At 36.0% G+C, this 24,926-nt stretch overlaps 2 protein-coding genes across 4 annotated transcripts in view; both read right to left on the bottom strand.

Moving 5' to 3' along the window:
* Positions 1-11,606, bottom strand: part of PUM3 (pumilio RNA binding family member 3) — a 28,510-nt gene extending 16,904 nt beyond the window's left edge. The window contains exons 1-9 of one of the 2 annotated variants that reach the window (XM_026703754.2): positions 11,178-11,606; positions 8,755-8,840; positions 6,345-6,521; positions 5,808-5,943; positions 5,260-5,335; positions 4,178-4,271; positions 4,031-4,097; positions 2,379-2,553; positions 123-226 (exon numbers count right to left, since the gene is read on the bottom strand). In XM_026703754.2, the coding sequence (XP_026559539.1) occupies positions 123-226; positions 2,379-2,553; positions 4,031-4,097; positions 4,178-4,271; positions 5,260-5,335; positions 5,808-5,943; positions 6,345-6,521; positions 8,755-8,830 (905 nt within the window). In that variant the 5' untranslated portion in view covers positions 8,831-8,840; positions 11,178-11,606. The remainder of the gene's footprint in view (positions 1-122; positions 227-2,378; positions 2,554-4,030; positions 4,098-4,177; positions 4,272-5,259; positions 5,336-5,807; positions 5,944-6,344; positions 6,522-8,754; positions 8,841-11,177) is intronic. The other variant, XM_026703753.2, reaches the window with a different exon arrangement.
* An 8,119-nt stretch (positions 11,607-19,725) lies between these two features.
* Positions 19,726-24,926, bottom strand: part of LOC113438409 (histone-arginine methyltransferase CARM1-like) — a 58,925-nt gene continuing 53,724 nt past the window's right edge. Inside the window, exons 9-13 of one of the 2 annotated variants that reach the window (XM_026703750.2) lie at positions 24,118-24,203; positions 23,144-23,233; positions 22,119-22,256; positions 20,474-20,563; positions 19,726-19,988 (exon numbers count right to left, since the gene is read on the bottom strand). In XM_026703750.2, the coding sequence (XP_026559535.1) occupies positions 19,979-19,988; positions 20,474-20,563; positions 22,119-22,256; positions 23,144-23,233; positions 24,118-24,203 (414 nt within the window). In that variant the 3' untranslated portion in view covers positions 19,726-19,978. The remainder of the gene's footprint in view (positions 19,989-20,473; positions 20,564-22,118; positions 22,257-23,143; positions 23,234-24,117; positions 24,204-24,926) is intronic. The other variant, XM_026703751.2, reaches the window with a different exon arrangement.

The raw sequence follows: 24,926 nt of genomic DNA, 5'->3' as shown, positions 1-24,926 counted from the left end.
GGACAAAGCTTCAGCGGGATCTAACCAAGTTCACCATTTCAAATGGATTTAAGGAAAATCAGAATTTCCCCTAAAACAGACTTTCAAGTCAAGCATCCAAGCAGCCTGGCATTTGTGCTTACTTTTGAGCCATTGGGGTAAGGATCTGTTTCATCTCATCCATAATGGCTTCTCGCTTTTCAGGCTGAATCTCTAGGACTTGACCCAAGGTTGATTGATCTGCTGTCTGAAACAAGATAGAAAAATGTATAGAACATAGAATATAGATAGAAAAACATACAGAATAAGAAAACACAAGATTTTAACACACTTATCCAAAATTCTCAATTGCTAGTCAGCTATGGCTTAATCTGGCACTCTTGTTGAATTAATTCAAAGACTCTAGGATTGAGAAGATAACTAGGAACTACTACAGACATAACATCTGAAATAAATGTAGTACAAAGGTTCTTGAAATTGAACTCCTAGAAAAGCTTCTATTTAGTATGGACTGCCCAACCTAACTGCAAACTGGATACCACAGAACAAAATCACTCTGAACTGATTCTCTAAAACAAACTTGAGGATCATATATGATATGTAATCATAGCCTACTTGATCCAATAAACCTTTTTCCACAATAAGACTATGCGTCTGAAAGATATCTACAAAAAACACTTGCTGCAAAAAAATTAACATGGTTGTCCCTCAAGAAATTATTAAAGTTATAAAATATTGAAGAATATTGTTCTTGAAGAATTCGATAAACATAATGGCACATAAGTAATACCTTCAACAATACCTCATGGTTAATAGCCTTTTACAGAATATATCTATCAAAATTTCCAAACTTCCTGTTAATGTACTTTGTGTTTAGTATTTACTATTAAAAAAATATTTACCAATCTTACTTAAACTTAAGAATTCTGATAAAACAGATTGTTGTGTAATGGAACTTAACATTTCAAGTTAAAACAAAGTTTGAAGTATGACACTTCAATTGTAAGTTTCTATCTCTTTTTAATTAAAATTATATATGCACGTTAGCCATCTGCTCACTTGTAACGATTTATAACCCATGCTCTACAAAATACTTTTTTCTGCCAATACAGGTTAGGTTCCAAAATTTTATACCAAGGAGATTAAAATACACAAAAACTTTAAAGCTGTGGAAACCAACTTTCAGAACAAACATGTTAAATTCCACATTTCAAAAATGGCCATTCTTCGTTGCATTTGTTCAGATAAATACTGAATGCATTTATTTTAATGACGTTCAAGGTTAATATAAAAAGGATTTAAATGGGTATTAAATGATACCCATTTTCTTTGCTGCAAAAAATTAACATGGTTGTCCCTCAAGAAATTATTCAAGTTATAAAATATTGAAGAATATCGTTCTTGAAGAATACGATAAACATAATAGCACATATGTAATACCTTCAACAATACTGCAAAATAAGTTCCATAATTCAGAGATGTGGAATCTTTACTGCTCAAATTTTTGGGGGTTCCTAAAAGTTGGTCTTGACTCCTGGTAATTGCAGGGAGTTTTCATGGAAACATTTCCAGGACTAAAGCCTAAAGGAAAGGGACTGGCCCAAAGCCATCTACAGGTAGTCCTTGACTTACAACAGTTCATTTAGTGACTATTGAAAATTCCAACAGCACTGAAAAAAGGGACTTAGGACCATTTTTCACACTCGTGATCATTGCAGCATTCCCCATGGTCACGTGATTTACACGGGATGCTTGGCAACTGACTCACATTTATGACAGTTGCACTGCATTGACTTTTGAGCAAAGTCAATGGGGAAACTAGATTAACTTAACAACCATGTTACTAATTTAATAACTGCAGTGATTCACTTAACAAATGTGGCAAGAAAAATCGTAAAATGGGGCAAAACTCACTTAACAAATATCTCAGCAACATAAATTTTGAACCCAATTGTCATAGTAAGTTGAGGACTACCTATGTATTTGCCTTTGTGCTAAAGGCTGGGCTAAAACTCACAGACTCCCAGTTTCTAATCTAGTGCTTCTGACTAATCTACCAAAATGTCAATTGCAATGCAACAATATTTGAAAGATCACAGGTTTTTGCATCCTTGCACTTTATATTTCTCTGGTAAAAAAAGAAAAAGGGCAAAAATCCTGCAGCCTCAAGGCTATTCCACCCAAGGAAAAATTAAGGTTCATGAGAGAAGCTAATGGTACATAGGCCCCAAAGAAGCAAGGTAGGATAAGGTATATAGAGATTTCTTGGAACTCATTTTTTTTCTTGATTTGCCTACTCTTCCTTTCCTCTCATATCTCAAAAGTCATTTCAGCTGTCAGATAGCAGAAAGAAAAGCTCAAAATATTTTTGAAGGAAAAAAAGTGTATCAAATAATCACCTTATAGACCTGGAAGGTATTACCGTAAAGCTCCTCTGTCAACATGTTCCGCTGCTCAAGAATGGCTTTATCATTGTAGGCATATTCCACTACTGCAGATGCTTCAGCATGCCGTAACATCTTTTTAACCTGACCTTTAAAACTTTTGATTATTTCTCCAATTTGTGGCTTTGTTCTATTTCAGAAATAAATACAGTGGGCAAAGAGAAAATAGGGACAATAGAAAATCAACCAAGGATTTTAACTCAAGAATGAGCTACTTTTTCAGTCGGGAAAAACTCATTATTTTTGACTTAACTCTGGTTCCTAGGGTCACAGGGAGCATATATAGTGATGATATAGTACCATCTAGAAATGAGGCAGACATGTTTGGGTCCTTTTCTTTTGTTTTTCCCCATACATTTGGGGAGGGAATTATAGGGCAATCCTGGGGGGACCTCATCAGTTTTATGACATGTACACCAAATTTTAGGCAGGATTGGAATTGGCTTTTCACACTAAGCTGAATTTATGAGGAAGTTATAGTTTTTATAAGTCAAGGTTACTTTGCAGCATGAATGGTTCATCCACAATAAAGAATGGCATTCCATTTGGAGTTATTTTCACAAAGTATCTCATATTTAGATAAATCAAACCAGCATTTCTCAGATATTAAGCAGGCATCAGAAAACAACAACAAAAAATACCTGACTAAATTATTTCTGAGCAACTGAATTTCATTACGTGTGATAGTGATTTTCTGAAGCATGTTTGTGAACATGTTGGGATCATAAAATAGTCCATTTACATTTCTATTTTGCAAAGCCCCTTTTAACACTTTCAACACCAACAACAACAGAATATAAATTTTGGAGCTACAAATGGACACATGTGAGCAGACAGCCAAAAGCAGCTTTGGAACAGCTGTGCATATCTGAAAATAGAAGTACTTTAAAAATGAAAATAAACTATTTTATAAATGTGTCCATGTGTTCCAAATCGCTTTCCAAGGATCTGCAACCTTATTAAGCTTTGCCCAGAAATTACTGTTATAAAAGTAAAAAGATATGACTAACTCATACAGTTGTTACAAACTTATAAAATGAATTAACTTTAATTTACAAAAGAGAACTACATATTGCTAGCGTTTTTGCCATGTTTTTAGAAGGAAAATGTAAAACAAAACAAAATGCGAATAATTTTTGTTCCCTTATTATTTTCAGATCCTTGTATCTTCAATAACAGGGTTTTTTTTCATTGTTGGGATATCTAATCTAATTAGGCACATTTTCTGAATTTTTTTTTATACTTACTATTTTGGGATTCTAACATCTTTTTGAAAAATGAAGACCCAATCAGAGTGAGACTCGCTTCTCTACCCTATCAGTTATTAATCTGTTTCATCTGGTTTAAAATGAATCTTTTCAAAAGCTTGAATAATTCTCCTTAGAAAAGCCATTCTCTTATGTAATTTTTACAGAGTTTTTGTTCAGCAAAGACATAGGAATACTTATCCTTTTATATTCTGCTCATTGTTCTAAAGAAAAGTCTTTCAGAACCCTTTCTTTAATTTTTCCAATTCAAACAAAACAGGAGGAAAACAAGCATTGTTGCTCTTTAGTCAAATATGAGGCTATATACGAATGAAGTATATGGATGCACTGAACACTTACCCATACATGAGAAGTTTCTTCACAATGTTTCTAGAATACTTGGACTTACTTAATTCTGTGAAGCTTTCTGTGGGACGGAAAACCATAGTGAGAAACTGACCCATAAAGTATTTCAGAGACCAACCCAGATTCTTTGAGGAAATGTACCTTTTAATTCTTCAAATACTTCTTGCCTTTGTTTTTCATTGCCGAACTGAATATAACACTGAATGACACGTGTGGAATCATGAGCAAATGCCATCTGAGGAGACAAACATGTAGCATCATATTTGGAGGATCTTGCTACTTTTTAAATATTTAGCAACAATGTAAAAAGATGATGATGATGATGATGATGATGATGATGATGATGATTGTCATCATCGTAGCTGGCTGGAGTTATAAAGAAGAACAATAACATATGGTCCAAAAACAAATTGCCAAATAGCACAAGAATGCTATGACCTTCAAAAAAGAAATAAATTAATCTGAAACATATTGCTTCAATAATTTTCACTGCTTCAAGATTTGGAATGCCAAGCAGTTCTTACAAATCGTTAGCTTTCTAATGATCTCATTGTCTGTTAGCCTCTCACACATTTTATTCTCTCCTAAGTCTCAGGAGGTATTTATAGGTAGTCCTCAACTTATGACCACAATTGAGCCCAAAAATTCTGTTGCTAAATGAGACATTTGTTAAGTGAATGTTGCCCCACTTTATGACTCTTCTTGCCATAGTTGATAAATGAAACTGGTTTCCCTACTGACGTTGCTTGCCAGAAAGTCGCAAAAAGGGACCACATGGCCCCAGGACACTGCAATCGTCATAAATATGAGTCAGCTGCCAAGCATCTGTGGTTTGGCCACGTATCATGGGGGATGCTGCCACGGTTGTTTGAAAAACAGTCATAAGTCCCTTTTTTCAGTGCTGTTGTAACCGCAAGCGGTCACTAAATGAACTGTTGTAAGTCAAGGACTACCTTTATTTATTTCAATTTATATGGCCACCTATCGTACAATCATAACTCTGGTTAGCTAAAAATAGTTATCTGTCTGTAGTATACTAAATTATGGCAAGTTTGTGCAAAAAAAAAGGAAATGAGATCATCCAAATTTCAGTTAAGTCTCCTATGGAGAGAATACAACTTTGCATAAATTTGTTCACTATTCACATATTCACTATTCAGCAATTTGCAAATTGCACTGCTTCTACTGTATTTCAAAATATATATACGTTTTATATTCCTTACATCTTTAATTTTTCCATGAAGTAACTTCTGAAGATCACTCAACAGCTTCTTGCGTTTTTCCTTGTCACAGTTTTTTCTACAATTGCACCCAGGAGTAAACCAATAGTTTATTATTTTTATTTTGACAGTTAAACTGTTCTAATTATGTGTTAGCACTCTTAAACTATCAGGACAAATGTATTTGCAACAGCATGTGGAGTAGATCAACTACGTACATAATAATATCACCAAATAACTTATGAGTTCAGCCTTTTGGGCATCCATTATCTCTTTCTCCATTATATTTTCTTTATAAGATGCCATCTATCTATCTATCTATCTATCTATCTATCTATCTATCTATCTATCCATCCATCCATCCATCCCCCCATACATCACTACTATATTTATGATATCCAAACATCAACCAAGCCCTTAATTTTGCAGAGATGATCTTTGACTGTTCAGAAAGATCACCTCTGTACAAAGACTAAAAACATTTCTGCACTGAATAAAAACAAAAACAGACATTAGGTTATTGACTATACAACTGTAGCAATTATGATTACCGCCGCAGAGTTTCCCAAATTTGTTTTCCTTTAATAATTATGTCATAATTGGCCTTGTCACTCAGCTGACGGCTCTGTTTTAGCTCCTTCTTTTTCTTCTTGATGTCAGCCCATTTAGGCTTTTTAGTTTGTGAGCCTAATGATAAATAAATAAAACAAAATGTAGTTTTAGAAGAGGTTAATATGTAGTGAATACCATCTGTACTAATTAATACTGCACCAAATGTTTAAAATTATGTTTTTCTGGGTTCTCATCCAAGATCTTCAACTAATTTTGGTTCATTTTGTCCTCATTGTAATTTCAGCAATGGCAGGTCTTGAAGAAACAGCTAACTTTTAATTGAGGCCTCTTGTTCTAAAACCTGTATAAACTGGTCAGTGTTGAATCAAAGTCTGAGTCTATTTTGATGTGGTCTGATTTGGAAGTGACAGAGGTCCTTTTATAGCTTTTCTACCCAAAGACCCTTTTTAAAAGTGCAAAACCATTGAAGGGAACTGTTAGATTAATACATTTAGCTTTCAGAAACACATTCTTACCTTCTGTTTCACCTTGAAGCTTGCGCTTTCTGGAAACATTCCCTGACAGTTGCTTACTTTTCCAATGTTTCACGCCAGTTTTATCAGGTTTTTTACTTCCTTTTTCAATTTTCTTAGATTTAAATTTGGGTTTGATATCTTCATTTTTTCTAATGACTCTCTTTGGATGACCAGGATCTGTTTTAATATTTTAGAGAAAGATTTCCCAAAATCAACAACCTATTTGTTTATATCTATAAGTATTATATTTTATTTATTTTTAATCCAGCTTTGACAATTTAATTCCTTTTCTCCATCAACTGAAATTAAAATATATTTTCTACAGATTGTTCTTAAACATACTTAGATCATGAAAAACCAACCTCTTTGTTTTCAAACAGAATGATCACAAGATTGAAAAATAAACATCCGAAAAACCAGTGTACACAAGCATTTAAATTAATTTTTAAATAATAATGTGAGAACTCTAGAAAGGTTTACCACATTTAGATATTACAAATGCCAACCTCTGCCAGTATATATGGAATAATTACTGTGCAAATGGACAACTATTAAACCTCCTATCAATAGTAAAGGTAAATCACACACCTAGAAGCCCAAAACAATTATTCCTAATGGCAAATGGGGCTGAGAGTTCTAGTCCAACAAGATTTGGAGGGCTAGAGATTTCCCTCTCCTATGTTGATGGGTAAGGCTTAGGCTACGGGTATACAGGAATGAAAAAGTGCAGAGTTTTTTGTTTTTTTATTCACATATTTTAGCCAAGTTTAAAAATGCAATCCTTATCTTAACTTTTTTCATCAAACTGTATATATTGTGATGACTTGTGAAGGAAGAAATGGTGAGCTGAAGACTGCATCACAAAAAGTGGAGCCAACAGCTGTGGCAAAACAGAGTCAGAAAGTAGACTAGCTTTTCAGTAATGCCTCTCTGGACAAGGAGAGAGCTTGAAGTCACTCACAAGAACTCTACACAGTTGTTCCTTGTGAGGAGGCCACAAGATAATGGTCTTCAGTGGGTTTAGAACTCTGGGAGACAAGGGAATAACCATCTTCTAAACCATGATTGGCACATTTGAAAGGATGTTAAGTTTGCATATTTCATTTTTAATCACTTGAAGAAATGTCTTGTTAATTGCTTTTCAGCTATTAGAAATTTTTGGACTGGCAACTTTGAGAGCAGTGAGTTTCCTTCAATCCTTACTAAAAACAAGATTTTAACTAGAAGTTTAACTTTAAAAAAATATATATACAGCAAAGGGGTGATTAAAATTTTGATTTTAGAAAGTTCAGATAAATTTAAAATAAAATTTTGGATCGTTAAGAATCCTTCCCATGGGAAAATGCTTTTGCTTTGGACTTTAAAAAAAGATTGCAAAATAAGATTGCAATTGAATTTATAACTGAAGATAGCACAAACTCAGTTTATAATTATAGAATGAAGCAAAATATTCTAACTTTTGACATATCAAAGAACATTTTTTAACAATATTTTTAACTCAATTTAATTTTAATAGTGTCAACAACGATGTCAGTATTTGTGGAGAGTATGTCTACAAGAGGATCAAGTTTTATCCAAGAAGATCGAGACTGAGATGAAAGCGGATTTACAAATGACATGCTACAAGAATTATATGGAAAAAGACATTATACCAGACATACAAATAAGACTGGTTGGTGTCTTAATAATTAGAAAGGATATACAAACAATAAACTGCAAAGGTGACCTGGAAAAAAGTTCCCAATATTGGATTTACAAAAGAGGCCTGTTATAGTTTTAAGGAATCTCATGAGAAGGAAGAAAAAAATTGAAAATAATTCAACTTCTATGACTTTATTTGAATGGACTAAAAATTAAAATTGTTAGAAGTAATAGGAAAGAATGTAAAATTGATTTATTTGATCAAGATTAAAATAAATATTTTTGGTAACTCTTAATGGACTTTTGCTGACACCAGAACTGAAATTACAATGCTATAAGGATTTATTTATAGATAAAAGATGGTATATGAGAAAGCGAGATCATTTGTTGCATTTTAAGAGGTCATAAGTTACTACAATTCTTTATATTTGTGATGAAGTTGGGAAGTCACTTCTTCGTATTTCTGTTACCTTCTACTTTCTTTTTATTCAATCTTTTTTCAGTTTGTATTCATTTTTACTGCTATAATTGTAAATTTTACTAAATTATTAAAAAATATATACTGTATTTTGTTCATTTATGCATGCATGTATTCCTATTTTTAAAAGCCTAATTGAAGTATCTCTTTAAATATACCAGCTAAAATCCATTTCCTATATTTTATCATGACTTAACCTACAAGTATCTATTAAACCAATTACTTATTAGACACAATCTACCACCTATGTCAGATTTAGAAAATGTGTATCTTGTAATAAATTTATCTCACCATTATTCTTTGTAAACTTCTTTTTACCACGCCCAGTTTTTCCACCTTTACCAATAAATTTCCTCTTGGTGTCCATTAATTTAATGCTGAAAAACAGAGAAAATTACAATCACTGCTTCCAGTATCCCAATCCTCATACACATGCAATTCAAGACTGCAGAAGCTCTAGAAATCAACTTTTTCCATTCTGAAATGTGACAGATATATTGTTACAAGCCCATAACTCTCAGTCAGCCCATGCTATGTTGCAGAGTTATTTAAATATCTTTGAATTTTAAGACATTTAAAAATATCAAGAATAAAGGCAGCAACAGACAAAAAAGGCGATAATAAATTTGACATTTCATCTTTGATTTTTTTCACTACTTTTTGTGAGGCTGCAAGTAGCTGTCAGTTTATTAAAGATAAAATAATCGTGGATTAGCATAATATTTTAAGAAAACAATATAAACACTAGTCACATCACATCAGTGTGGCTGGGGATCTAAAAATCTTGGTATGAAAAATATAAAAAAGTAATCTAGGAAAAAATAGCACCACAGCTGCACACAAACTGCTCTATTAGAATCCATCAAAAATTCAGGACCATTACCATGGTTGGGAATATATTTTCAAATCATCATTTGGCATTTTGACTGGTATTTTTATATAATGACAGAAATATACCTGCTATTATTCTTTTTAATATTTTTATTGTCTACGTAGTAAATAACCTACAGATGCACAGGAACAAATATCTAAAGTTGTCTTTGATTTTAGCCAGTAAGAGAAAACAACTTTGGAAAGGACCCTTAAAATTGCAAATAAGCCCTAAGGCTGTTTGATAGGAATTCCCAAGAATTATTACTTTTTTCAGTTCACCTTCTGCAAGCCTCCCAAAAGATTATTATATTGTTACTGTGGGTACTTTCATGGTGTTCGCCTCCGATGGAGGTTTATTTATCTTATTAGATTTTAATCCTACCTTTATCTATCTTCTATCTATCTATATATAAAAGCTAAATACCATTCATGCATCATCACAAAATCTCCAGAATTGTGAAGCCTACAAACTTGAAATTTGGCACGTATGTTCCTCTTGGCTTCTAGGTGTTCACTAAGAAAAGATTTTTCGAAATGACCATCAGAACATTAGTATTTTCTATATTATTATTAACACGCTCTGATGATAAGGAGTTCTACTCCCCCTCCCCACCTGAAAAGAAATATCTTCCAACTGCAGTTCAGCTAAGCCACATCCAGGCTCCTTGCTGTCTCCTTCTTACTCACACAGAAAATACTGTTTCAGTTTTGAAACAGTTCTCAACTCTTACTTGCACCTGAAAAGAAAGATCTTCCAACTGCAGTTGAGCTGAGCCACGTCCAGGCTCCTTGCTGTCTCCTTCTTGCTCACTCAGCATATACTGTTTCAGTTTCTAAACAGCCCTCAACTCTCTCACACACTGACAGAATGCTAGCCAGTTGAATACCAATGGATGCTGGTAAGCAGAGGCACAATTTTTTCCCTTTATTTTCCTCCCCCAAAACTAAGCCCAATCACATAGTTTCATAGCGAAGCACGGATACCCTGCTAGTTACTTCATAAGAAACTCAAGGCGGAAAACGTTCATAATATTCCTTCCCACTCCTTTTTTTCTCCCAAAGCAACAACTGTGTGAGGTGTGGCTTGGGCTGAGAGAGACACCCACTTGGCTTTTATTCCTGAGGCAGGACTAGAACTCGCCATCTCCTAGTTTTCAGCCTGATGCCTTAACCATTACAACAAATTGGCTCTCTTAAGATAACTTACAGACTAAGTAAGATAAGTTGCCGAAGATAATAGCGTTTCAGGGTGGGTTGGGTTAGGTTTGGATCCACTATTCTTTATGTCATAAAAGCTTTGGTTTCCGTCAATCCAAAATGAGATTCTAGTCTTTTTTTATATGCGATCATTAAGTTCCCCTTCTATTGCTTAGGTGTATGAGAAACTGTTTATTAAGGTCATTGGATCACAGTATTAGAAGGATGAACAAGAGCTGAAAGCCTAGCCAGGCAACCTCCACTGACCCCGCTACTGGGAGATTTTGGGAATTGTAGTTTAAACCAGGGCTTTCCAACCTTGGCAACTTTTAAGACTTGTGGACTTTAATTCCCAGAATTCCTCAGCCAGCTGGCTGAGGAATTCTGGGAATTAAAGTCCACAAGTCTTAAAAGTTGCCAAGGTTGGAAAGCCCTGGTCTAAACGTACCAGGGCAGTACTCAAGTCATTCCTGCTCGCGGGATACCTACAAGAAGGGAAACAACGACCTTACAAAATGCCTTCCCATTAATTTCCACCTAAGGAGGCGGGGGGGTAGCAGCAGATGGACTACAACACTCATAAGCCGGAAACGACTGGTTAAGATGAGTGCAAAAACCCCTTTCAAGCCGAGAAAAGAGCCCACCAGAAGTGAAGAGACTACTCGAAGACCTTCGCTCGACCTCCCTATAACAACTCAGCCATCGCCGTCTGCCTCCCGCAGGAAGACTCACCTGCTACCGGCCGCACGTGTGCCGCTTTTTCCCAGGCTTCCTCTCTTTTTCCTCCCCTACTTCCGGTCCAGGCTACGTTCCCCGTTGATCTTGCTTGACGGCGACTGCGATTCACGACAGTGTCACAAAAGCGCGGCCGCAAAGCAAAGGGCGGAGAAATCCCGAGCGGCGGGGTTATAACTCCTAGAGTAGACTAGAGGGAACTCAAGACGCTTAAAGCGGCTCTTCCGGTTCCCAATTGAACCATGCCGGCTGACAGAACACCATGGATATTGAGTGGCAGAGTGGTTCTACCGAGTCACAGTCCGGCCTTGTGCTTTCCCCGTTGCAGGGTTCCAGTGGAAACCGAAAGCAACGACCGAGATGCTATGTTGGTTTGGTTTCACTGAGGTCAAAGCAGCCGTCGCACGTTGATCCGTTCTTCAACCTCGTGCTTCTCCTGAAGAAGTTGTGCAGTTTCCGTAATCCTCTCGACGCAGAGGTCTCCAAGTTTGGCAACTTTAAGACTTTTGGACTTCAACTCCCAGAATTCTGGGAGTTGAAGTCCACAAGCAAAGCTGGCTGAGGAATTCTGGGAGTTGAAGTCCACAAGTCTTAAAATTGCCAAGGTTGGAAACCCCTGCGTCTAGTCTGGAGAGCAAAATCTTGAAGTCCGACTCCTGCGGAGAGTTGGGAAAGACTGGATGACAGGAACTCTGCCATGGAAGTCGGATCTCTGTGTGTCTGTGTCTATTTAATACCCCATCTTTCCTTTTAGGAGTTTGAGGGTACAGAGCGCTGCCTCCTCCCCTTCCCATACCACCAACCCAATGAGTAGATGGAGCTCATAAAGGGAGAAAATAGGTCCCTGCATTTAGCAGCATTATTAATAACATAAATTAGTTGTCCAATCTCTTTTTAAAAACTTCCAGTGTTGGAGCACCCACAAGTGTTGGAGAGAAGTCGTTTCACTGATTGTTTCAACTGTCAGGAAACTTTATTTCTAGGTTGTTTCTCTCCTTGATCAGTTTCCATCGGTTGCTTCTTGTCCTGCCTTTGGGTACTTTGGAGAATAGCTTAACTCCCTCTTCTTTGTGGCAGCCCCTCAGATATTGGAACACTGCTATCATATCACCACAAGTCCTTCTTTTCATTAAACTACAGGGGTGACAAACTGGTGGCCCCGTAGGCCAGATGCATCACACAGGTCGCATCCAACCCAGCTCCATGAAGGGGAGAAACACTGCAAAACATCATGGGACGGCAATGTGATGCCACAAATTTGACACCCGTGAACTAGACATACCCAATTCCAGCAACCGTTCTTTATGTTTTAGCCTCCAGTCCCCCTAATCGGGTGGGATTCTACCAGTTCTGTCCACCGGTAGCTCTGAAGAGCAGCAGACAGAGAACATACATAAAACTGGTTCTATGTCTGCTGCTGTTTTGGCCCACCTGCCCACCCGGGCTCTTACCTGACCTTTATTTCCTGCTTTTTCAACTGCAGCTGCTTTGCGTGACAGCTGTGGTTGAAAAAACAGGAAAAAGGGTGTTGTTTTTTTTAACTGCTGTGCACCCCACCCCCACAGTGCTGCTCAGCTGTCCAGACAGCTAGCTGATATACACATATGCGTGCAAAACGTAAAATCACCAAACCAGTTGTTACACTGGTCGGATCCCACCCCTGCCCCTAATCATCTTTGTTGATCTTCTCTATACTCTTTCTAGAGCTTCAACGTCTTTTTTACATCATGGTGATCAAAACTGAATGCAATATTCCAAGTGTGGTCTTACCAAGGCATTATAAAGTGGTATTAACTCTTCATGTGATCTTGATTCTTTCCCTCTGTTAATGCAGCCTAGAACTCTGTTCGCCTTTTTGGGCTGCTTCATCACACTGCTGGCTCATATTTAAGTGATTGTCCAGTCGGACTCCAAGACTATTTAAGATCATTATCACTTGAGCCCCCATCTGAAGAATGGTGGTTGTACTTGGGGGAGGGAACACCTACCTCCTGTTCTGCATTATTAAAGATCCTCAGGTGCTGTGCACTTTCACTTTGAGACCCTTAATGAATAGATGTATAGGAGCTGTTGGATAGAAGGTTTACAGGACGTCAACTTAAAAGGCATGACACCTTTTTTTTTTTTAAGAAAAGCAATGAAAAAGGCTAGTTAGGGATTTTCAAAATAGAAAATGATGTCTGTGTCAATAATTGAAACAGTGTTTTTATGTGGACCTGAGCAAATCATAAGACTATATTTTGATGGCTTTGTTACAAGATTTTTTTTAAAAAAAGTTTGTTTTGGATTTCTGTACTGTTGCTTTTTTGTCCTGTTAGTTGCCCAGGGTTGTGAGAATGTGATGAGAGGCCATCTACATTGTTAAAATACATAAAAAGTTCCATCCCGAAACAATATCTGCACTTCAAGAACAGGAAAGATTGCATAAATCAAATCAATGTTTTCTCTAGGCAACAAGACTTCAATTTCAGTTTTGTCACAACTTTGTATATAAAGTGATTGTGATTGATGTGATTGTGATCCTAAACTATTCTTTTTGGAAATACTAAGATTCTTTTAGCTGCCAACTCACAGAGTTGTAGAAGCCGTATAGGGTATAGGGAAATGTCTTAGTTACTTTGTGTGCTTGAAAACCATGCTGTAAGAGATGCTCTTTACTAATTTGAATTTACCAATTTGAAAAATATGTTGCATTTATGAAAGTCATAAATATATTTATGAAAGTCAAGCTAAATAGTGTAGTTGGCCAAATAAATTCATGATTTAATTTGAAATCCCATCTTTGTTTTATATGCTATTTTATGTTGAATAAAAAGCACACGCACCACCAGATGGCACTCACATTTCAGTCAAAGCAAAGTTATGCTTGTATTTGCCTGGAGAATTAAGTATACCAGTAATATTTTGAATAACACTTGCAAAGTAAGTCCTGCACACCATGAATACATGTGTTAGCCTTTCAAAGTTTTTTTACTGTCTGATCATTAGTCTTCCTCTGCTTAATTGATTTCCTGTATCTCCCATGTTCTTCCATTATAACATTCAGGCTAGCCTGCTGTATGGAGGATTCCCAATGATATCTGTCAGATTTTAAGTGAATCTGTAATATCCTTTCAGGAACAATAACTTGCACCCCTATCCCTGGGAGATATCCTGGATGGGAGGAACGATCTGATTGATTTTATAGCTAAGTGTGATATATTGTCGTATGATGTAAGCTCTTAACTGCAAAAACTCTTGCTTTACGCTAGTCAAGGCCTACTTAAAATTCGTGAAAAGGCCAGATATGCCAATTTGGGATTTCATTTTTATTGCAATAGAGGAAGAATTTTTTGGTGAACAACAATGATTTTCTGACATTGTAAAAGGATCAGTAATGGAATAAACATTCCTAGCTTTCATAAGGCACATGAATTGTTGTTCCCAACCGTCAACTTACTAAGCAGACCAAGCAAACAACATGGTCTAATAGTAATGATGCAACCTTACATTGTGTTAAAATGAAAATTATGCACATTAGATATGCCCTTTTAATAGAATATTCCATGCATAAGGGGAACACGGCCAGCCTAAGACATTTTGCTGCCTGTGAAGGATTAGATGGCACTATTTTTCCAAGTAATTGAAGCTGGCCAAAATTGGTACAAACTCACAATGAGGTAGTGTGCTCCATCAACCTAAGCCTGTAGACTGGTTTAGGGAGTTAAAAGTATGCTGTGTGGCCTATGGATTGAAAGGTTTGGGAAGTTCAGAAGGAAAAGCTGGAAGGCTGTAACTGCTTCCCCGCAATGGAATAACCTGAAGCAGTGAACTCTGTCTGGTGGAGTGCAGAGTTCCATAACTTACAGAAATACATTTGGTTTAGGATAATGCAAAATAATTGTTTTTAATGCAACAAACATGGCTACCCCTGAAGAAACTAGAGTTTTTCAGCTGAAATGTATTGTGGACTACAAACATAAATACAATGAAACTACCACATTCGGGCAAGATTGACTTTATGAAAAATGTTATAAACAGGAAGGGATGTTTCACTTCAACAGTGTTCCTATTGAATGAGCAAAGCTTGCAGTTGAGATGACAAAGGAATCAGAGTGTTAGGATTAAAAAGATGTAGTGGGAAAGGAAGAGTTGGAAATGTTAATTGCATTCTAGATAGATCTTGTAAATAGCTCCAACTGAATTCAGTGAATCTTATTCTCAAAAGTAGTTGCAGGATTACTTTTAGAGTCAAAGGAAGTTCAAACAAGTTAGGAAAATGGATATTGATATTCCTATTTGCAATATCACATTCTGCAACCTGTAGATCTCACAACTTCTCCAGCTTGATGCAAATGCTCAGAGATCCTTTGACCTTCTGTTTATTTGAAAACAGATTTCCCAGTGAAATGGAAAACCATTTGGAAAATGATAGGTTCCAACCGAACTTACAGTTTGGCATGGCAATCTGTAAAATAGCCAGCAAACACTGAGCCAAGTGTTCAGGAATAGTCAGAACTACTCTTTGGATAATGTTTATCGTTTCAATTAGAAACAATTGCCTTATAACGTGCTATTTCTATCACATAATTAATTGTAATGGTTTAAAGAAATGACTGCAGTTGCTATAAAAAAAAAATCCTTATTCTAGAGTCACCCACCCTTTTCAGCATTATTAATTAGTTTCTTTTGATAAATATAATCCATAGTTCCTTAGTGAACATTTCAAGATAAAGTGGCTCTGGAACTGAGTTTATATGATTATTTTTACAACATCTCAACAATGGAAAAAGCAAAAAAAAAAAGATTAACGGATTATTCAACTTGGTATAATAATAAACAAGTTAAAAAGGTTTATGTTAACGCAAGATTAATCAAGGCTGTATTATTTCTTGCTTGTCAAATGAAGTCATGTTACATTAGGTGATGTCTTACTTCTTTCTTAAGACATTGAAGATCTGTGAATGTCTAACATTTTGGTTAAATCTGGTAACATTACACTGTAAAGTGAAGTCAAACATTCCTTCCTATCTATATCTACCCATCTACCCTCTATTTATCTATCAATCAATCATCTAAATTTATATGCTACCCATCTTGCTCTGCAAAGCTTCCTTAGGCCTTTAAATATTTTTTAATTATGCAATCCATAGGAATGTGATGCACTACTTACATATTTAAACTTTGCCAAATGATAGTTTTGATGGGAGGACAATTACTCTTTTTTCACACATATTTTTTTCTTTCCTCATTTGTGGTATGGGGGGAGGTTTAAATTTCACACGTCTTGAAGCAGTTATACAACACAGGATTACCTTTTATTGCCAAATGCTTTTGGAAATGTTCCATTTAATAATTTTTGCTGTGTATTTTTAGCTAATTCTGCCAGAGAGTGATGTTTAAAACTGATAGTCTGAGATAAAGCCAAATACTGGTTACTTGCTGGTTGTCTTTTTTTGTGTGTGGTGACAGATGCATGTGTTTCATTTTGAGTTATCTAAAACATAATGTTCACTGATTTCAAACAGTAATGAAATATGAAGCATTTGGGAATCCTATCTTGTTTTTCAAGGAAGCTTAATTTTCTTATTTACATTCTAAGGTTTTTTTCCCCATGGGAACTGAATGATCTCTTATTATCTTTGAATCTTTTTTGTTCTTTAAATGTCTAATTAAGTTGCCTGATTATTTCCTAAAGTTTTACTTTTAAATTGATTATGGGCCATCGATTTGACCTTCACTCTTAGCAATATACCCTTTCAGGTCTTATTCAATAGTGCATTGATTAACACTGCAAGTGAGCCCATCTATCTTGCTGTTGGTTGCCTTCTTTCCGTTCCTTCCACCTTTCCCAGCATTACAACTTTCTCCAAAAAGCTTGATCTTTGCATAATGTGTCTGAAGAAGGATATCTTGAGACGGTCAAGACTCCAGGCTGATTTGTTCAATGGTCCATTTGTTTGTTTCCTTGGCTATTTCCGTGGTGTCCTCAGAAATCTCCCATACCAACATTCTAAAGCGTCAGTACCATTTCTATTCCTGCATCTTTAAGTCCAACTTTTCCTTCATAGAGCATCACAGGGAGTACATTGCTTGCACCGTTATGATCTTTGTAGACACATCACAGCATCTATATATCTTTTTCAAAGCCCTTCCGTAGGAAATGTAGAGCTATCATATATGGAGTGCATAATATAGAGATAACTTTCTTTTTCTCTTGCTGCATTCACTAAATTCCTTGAAATTGACAAGATTATTCAGGTCTTTGATCAAAATTCTGTTTTTAAATCTGTATTCTGCAAGTCTTTCTGATGCTCTGGGGTTATTGATGAGAGTTTAGTTTGCCTTTTGCTTTCTCCCATTACTATTAAGATTGTAGGCATTTTAGGATTGGATAGCACATCTTACAGATTGAGATACATGTGCTATAAACAACCAGAAGTATGTAATCCAAATGATAGCTTTCATTTACTGTAGGTTTCCAAGAATCTGGAATTAAATTGAAGTAACCTTGGGTTTTTTCAAAGGAGGTAAATACATTTGCTTTGATCATTTGTTCCATATCTGTCTACACTTTTTTTCAGACTACATATATCAGTGAAATAAAAGGTTCTCTGTTGTGTGTCATTCTCTACCAATTTCTGGGAATTTATCTTACATTATCTTGCTAGCTGTTCAGGGCCTATGTGGGCCACGGACTGGACACAACTGATGTAGAGAGACTAATTATATCCTAATTGTAAGGAAATATCTGTCTATCAGTCTATTGATCAATCTATCATCTCTTTCTCTCTCTAGATAGAAAGAATACTTCTTTGTGACATTCAGTAAATACCTTGGTTTGTTATATTCAACTCCTTGGACACATTACAATTATGACCTTATGGATTATGCTTGCCATATTGATCATCTGTGCAGTTAACTGGTTTGAAATAAATGAACCTTTCTGTCTTTCAGTTTATCAACCATGTTATACCCAACAGGTTAGGAAGATTAACGTAGGACTTCTTACAATAGCTGCTTAATAGGACTGTATTGAGGGCAGAAACTGGAGTTTATAAAGCTAAGATGCAACGACAGAAAGAGTAAATGATTAAGGAGCTATGAAGCCAAAACACTAGCTGTGATTTGACAGAGGATTGATTATGCTTTGCTCCAGCAGCAATGAGCGCCCTTCTCTCATTTCTTTTTCTATCCTCTCTTGAAAAGTATTGCCTGGGGTATTACCCAATGAACGGTCTCACCCCAATGGGATTAGCCCATCCCACCCAAGCCAGCAGAAGAGGCACGTTGCGGATCTTGTTGATCGAGGAACTTTGGCTGATGCAAGCCAGAGAAGAGCTTTTTCTGCTGTGGCTCCCACTCTCTGGAATAACATGCTTTCCGAGGTGAGATTGGCAAACATCCTTTTGACTCTCGGAAAGGATTTGAAGACATGGCTCTGCCAGCAGGCATGGGGCTCCAATGGGAGAGTGACATCCCAATGGTGGTTAATGGATTAGTTGTGACCCACATCCTTCCTGTGTGCACCTGTTCTTTTCCTCTCCAAGTTAATTTTAATCAACTTTTAAATTTCTGATCTCTAAATTTATTATCTTAATGTTTTATATGGTATTTTTATTGAACCCTTGTATTCCACCTAGAGTTGCACTTGGCGAGATAAGTGACTTTAAGTTTAACTTTAAAAAAAAAAGCAGAGCAAATTTAGTTGTTTTTTTCCCAAACAGGTGCTGTTATTAGGTTGCACTGAACAATACCTTATTCAAGATACTGGTAGATGACTTCATGTCTCTTAGTTAATTATTATTGGCTAACTGAAAATAAACTCTAGATATTTAAATGTATCAATATTTAAATTAACATTGTCAATACTAAAACAGACTAAAGTATAATCTTAGCTTTTTGTTCATATTATTCCCACATTCATTCATTCTCTCTCTTTCTCTCTTCTCTCTCTCTCTCTCTCTGTGTGTATATATATATATATATATATATATATATATATATAGAGAGAGAGAGAGAGAGAGAGAGAGAGAGAGAGAGAGAGAGAGAGAGGAGAGAGAGACTTGAGGTAGGTTATGTTAAAAATATTTCAGGGAAAAGAATAAAAGTGAAAGGAATGTCAAAAAGAAATCAAATACAATATCCTGTAGCAATCCAATTTCACTTAAGTTTGAACAAAAAGAATAATTATCCCAAATATGTTTTTTTCTAAAAGATAAATGGACTTTCTTGTTGTTTCCTTTGAAAACATTTTGCTTCTCATTTAAGAAGTGAAATGTTTTTAAAGGAAAAAGAAAAAAGAAAGTCCAGTTGCCTTTTGGAAAAATAACTTTTGGGGCAACCATGACATGGATGATTGAGAATCTCCATTGACAAACAGAATAATTCCAAAGAGCAACATGGGACTAACATTTCAAATTTATACATTACATATTCCTGCTGATTCCACCATAACAAATTTCAAAGTAAAAGTGCTACGTCAACCAAGTATCATTTATTCATTACAGTGGATTACAGTTCCAAACAGATGTGTTTAAACGCTGGAGTTATACATCTGAAAAAATAGTTTTCACAAGTATTATACAATTTGTAGAAAATATTGTTTTTAATACGTACATACAAATTTCACAGAAGCAGCAATGCCAATATGCTCGTATTTAACTGTTCAAATACTCCTTGGTTTGTTTATAATCCTGGCTGTTCTTCCAGCAGGTTAGTTTCATCAAATCTAAGCGTACCTATAAAAATGTTTCAAAAAGTAAAAGTTGGATGATGCATACAAGATGTTTCAGCAGATAGAATTTGCACAATGAAAGCTCTATCTGGATGCATGCAATGACTTAATGAAAGCCACATGCCTTCGTTTATTTTCATTGAAATCACCACATGTCCATAAATCTAATTTGTATCATATCATGGTGGCCACTTTCACAATTACGATCACAATGAAGACATTATGAGAAAACTGGAGATTAAGAGGTACCCAACATTGCATCAAATCGAGTGGGTGAAACAAAGTATAAAAACTGGAAAAATGGGGGGGGGTTCCCACTCAAATCACTTATAGATGGCAAAATTTTATGCTCTGGGTTCAGTGCTAATAAGCAGTGTTTCTTCTTCCTAACAAGAGACAGTATTAGATGTTTACTTATACATTCTAAAATAGAAATCATTTTATAATTCATAGCAATTACTATGAATCAAAGCTCAAGGCACTTCTTACCTAAAGAATGGATTCTTTAAATCAAGCACATTGCCTGATTTAAAGCCTGTCTCATCCACTATGGCAACAATCTGGATGTCATAACTTTGCCTGCATCATAAATAGGAAATACAGTTTTAATGTAAGCAATTAGATATTGTATAATGTAAGCAACTGGATAATGTAAGCAATTGGATATGTATCAATCCAATAAGTGGGTTGATACTCTGGTTTTGATCATTTGACCCTGAAATGAAATTACTGTTTTGTGATATTTTGTACACGTTCTCCAGAACTTTTTCTCATAAAAATGTATTAGCAGTACTGAATTTGGGGGTGGGAACTTTCCAATAAAGATACAAAAGAAACATTTGGGTTCTGTCATGGCTTTATGTGATTACAAAAACAAAAAGACTGAATTTAGGAATTTAATGTAGCTGTGAGGGCTCCTTGGTGCTCTCTGGGCTTGTTTTCTTATAGATGTTTCATTACCCAACCTAGGTAACCTAGGTAACATCATCAGTGAGAGCAAACCCCACTCCTTACTAGCACTGATAATGTTACCTAGTTTGGGTAATGAAACGTCTGCAAGAAAACAAGCCAGCCCAGAGAGCACCAAGGAGCCCTCATTTCAATCCTGAGCTACAAATATTATCTTTCATTGGTAATGTATTTGTCTCCATAGCACGTATTTTTGAGACACTTCACAAGCAAATTTTTGAAGAATGAGCTCATGCGTCATTAGTGCATAACATTACCAGTACTGTAAATAATGTTGAGATAAAATTGAACTATTATAAATAAGTCCCTTTGGTAGAAGTAGTCCTTGAGCTACAACTGTTTATTTAACTACAGTCAAAAGTTATGGCAGCTTCAAAAAAAGTGACTTATGACCCATCCTCAAAGTTATGACAGGAAAACAGAATACCACAGCGGATACAGAAAGCCTACACACCCCTGTCAAAAAACCAAGTGTTTGAGATGTAAAAAAAAAATAAGACCAAGATAAATCACTTCAGAATTTTTCTACCTTTCATATAACATATAAACTATACAATTCAATTGAAAAAACATGCTAATCTTTCAGGATGAAAAAACTAAAAAAACTTACAATAACGCTGGTTCATTGGGAATGGTTATGTCTTCCATGGCAGCCATTTTGTGAATGGGGAAGCCCTTCAGGCAACTATTGGCAAGAGCACTCATAGATGTCTTCAGATGTGCCCACCAGCCCGCAAAAGCTGAAGATTCTGGACATCCATAACGACTAACTTCTAGTCTACTGTATTAATATGCACGCGCTGGTTCTTATTTATATCTCTCTTTTTTTTTGCAGGATCTGTTAACTTTTTTCCCCTAGCTAAACACATCTGCTGCTACATCAGATTGCCTAAAATACACCTCTATCGACTCCACCGGTGTTAAAAGTAACAGGAAACAACTAATGTTATTCCACTAAAAATAATTATTCCACTAGACCAGGGGTGTCCAACCTTGGCAACTTTAAGACTTGTGGACTTCAACTCCCAGAATTCCTCAGCCAGCAAAGCTAACTGAAGTCCACAAGTCTTAAAGTTGCCAAGGTTGGACACCCCTGCACTAGACATTAGGTAAGAGAACTGGAGAGAATTAATCTTTCGTACAACCATGAAAGAAATTTACATACCGTTTATTTGCTACAAATAAGACTTCCCCTGAAAGTGTCTCCCCTTCTTTGGCAAAGAGAGGAGTTTGAAAAAGGCAGCGAACTTGATACCAATGGGTCAGAGGCTCTGTTGGAGCAGTAGAGAGCCAAACTGTTACCCTTAAAATGGGAAATCAATGGGAAGAAATGGAAATTAAGGTTGCTGTATTTTCTGAATGTTCAAAAAAAAAAAAAGATAATAGCACAGTTCCTATGTTATTATTTTGAGAACAGATGGAACTTCAGCTTAATAGAGTTATAGTTCCCAGAAGAATGCTTTTGTGCTTTAAATATATGCTCTAATAATATATTCTAAAACGGAGGTTTCCAACCTTGTTAACTTTAAGCCTGGTGGGGAATGCTGGGAGTTGAAGTCCACCAGGTTTAAAGTTGCCAAGGTTGGAGACCCCTGCTCTAAAACAGCATTCCCCAACCTTTTGGGGCACCAGGGACCAGTTCCATGGAGAAAGGTTTTTCCACAGACCAGAGGGGGCATAGTTTTGCATGCTGCCTATGTCGGCAGATCAGAGGGGGCGTGGTTTTGCATGCTGCCACTGATAGGGCTTCACTTGTTTGTGCGGCCCAGTTTCTGGCATGCCAATGCTGGTCTATGGACCTGGCTTGAGGACCCCTGCTCTAAAATGACAAAATAGACTTCAAGTCTGGTAACACATTTAAGGCTAATCAGTTTCACTGGGGTATAAGCTTCTGATGATGGGAGCATTTCCTTACAAAAGCATATGTGGCTGTAACATTGGTCAATCTTGAAGGTACAACAAGGTACAAAACAGAAATAGAAAACAAGTCTATTTTATTGCCATGGGTTTTGGATTCTTTCCTTTCCTCCCATCTGTCTTGTAAAGTGTTAATTTCTGGATGACATCCTACATCCACTCAGGATGTGATTTATTTTTGATTCACTACATTCTCTAAAATAGCCTCAATTTAGTATTTGTTTTTGATTTGGTCAACTCAATCAATGTTGGAAAGAAGGGAAAAATACATACAGTGAGCCAACAAATGCCACATCAAACCAAAACGCCAAGCCATGAATTAATCCAGATTGCATCATTTGAAACACAAAAGGGATTTCCACTCTGCAGAAGGAAATAAGAAAAGATTAACAACACAATTAGAAAACCGCAATTAAATATATGAAAGTGTCACAAGTGAAGATCGGCATCCTTAAAACATTTGATTAGGAATCAAATTAAATTGATTTTCATCCCAGGAATTGTATCAAAAATAATAGCTTTTCTGGATGAAATATTTACTGAGCATATTTACTAAATTTAGCACCATGCAATCCTTAAAAAAAGGACTGGGGTCCAAAGGCAAAGAAAATTAATTTAGTTCAATTGTGGTGATCAACACTCAAGACAAAATTCCTAGGTTCATTTGTACTCTCATTACAAGGCCAAATTCTGTGTTTCAAGAACACATTTTAGAAGCAACATCAGAATGCAAGGAGTGGCTATAACAACTTTTTTTATCCAATTATCTAAGACCTGCCTAAATTGGATGGCATACAATAAAATGCCAATGCACACGGGTTGGGTCACTTTATCTTCCACTCTAAATAACCATCATGCTATGGTTATTTTAGTAGAACACTTTTTTTTCTTCCGTTCAATTGTGTCCAATTCTTGCAGACTACTTGGATGAGTCACTGCAGTTTTCTTGGCATGGTTTTTCAGCAGTGATTTGCCATTGCCTCCTTCTTAGAGCTTAGAGAAAGTGACTGGCTTAAGGTCACCCAGCTGGCTTTGTATCTAAGGCAGGATTGGAACTTAGGGTCTCCCGGTTTTTAGCCTGATGCTTTAACCAGACTGGCTTTTTAGAGCACATTACTCTAGGATAAGAAAGAACTACATATTTTGAGTGTATCCTTACAGTGACTAGCTTGCTAATAAAGTGAAAACTATGCCAACAAATAGTGGTTTAAAATGGAATATTGTGAAATGGGAGAATAGACTCTCACCTGTGCAAATCTTCCTCTTCTGCTTCAAGAAAACTGACAGTGTATTTCACAGTCCGGGCCATCAAAATTCTAATGTCAAATGTGTCCTGCAAATAAAAATGGAAAAGAAAGAACACATATTATGATCTAGAGTAAGGTTGGCAACTAGGTCTGACAAATTCCATATGAAATCCCAAATATTAAATATAAAAATAAATGTGTTGAAATCTTGGGAAATCATTTCAATATTTTCACGTGATTTTTCATAAGATTTTAAAGATAGAATCTCAAAGTTTTATGAGATATTTGTATTTTCATGTGAGATTTTTACATTCTCTAATGGGACTGGGCAACATCTTAGTGGGTGTGCAAAACAGAAACTGGTGGTAAGCTTAAGAATTCCTTCCTTGTATATATCACCAAACCAACACCAAGCCAAGCCAAAATAAATGTTAAGTCTCCTTCAAGTCAAATTCAGTTCCTGTTTTCTTCTTTGGCAAGTCCATTCTGTTTTCTTAGTAGCATGGAAGTGATTTATTACTGCCAATTTCTAAGATTATTTGTTTTACAATCCAGTCTAGCCTACAGCTCTGATATTTCCTACAAATCGCTCATCTCGGTAATAACCCATGCAGGTAATTATCAGCACATAAAACTTTTGGGGCCAGTCAAAGTAATCTTGAGGTGTAAAAGACACAAACACTATTTATTATTATATAATAGAAATGGGCACATTGTAAAGAAACAAATAGCAGCTCCAGAGCTCCAGACAGTCTTACATAATTCCACTTGATTTTTTTCCCGTTTTTGGAAAAAATATAGTGAATAAA

Source organism: Pseudonaja textilis, chromosome 2 (assembly GCF_049901715.1).
Source record: "Pseudonaja textilis isolate UNSWEBS1 chromosome 2, rPseTex1.2, whole genome shotgun sequence".
NCBI lineage: Eukaryota > Metazoa > Chordata > Lepidosauria > Squamata > Elapidae > Pseudonaja > Pseudonaja textilis.
Note: the sequence above shows the minus strand (reverse complement) of the source record. Positions and strands in the feature narration are given on the sequence as shown.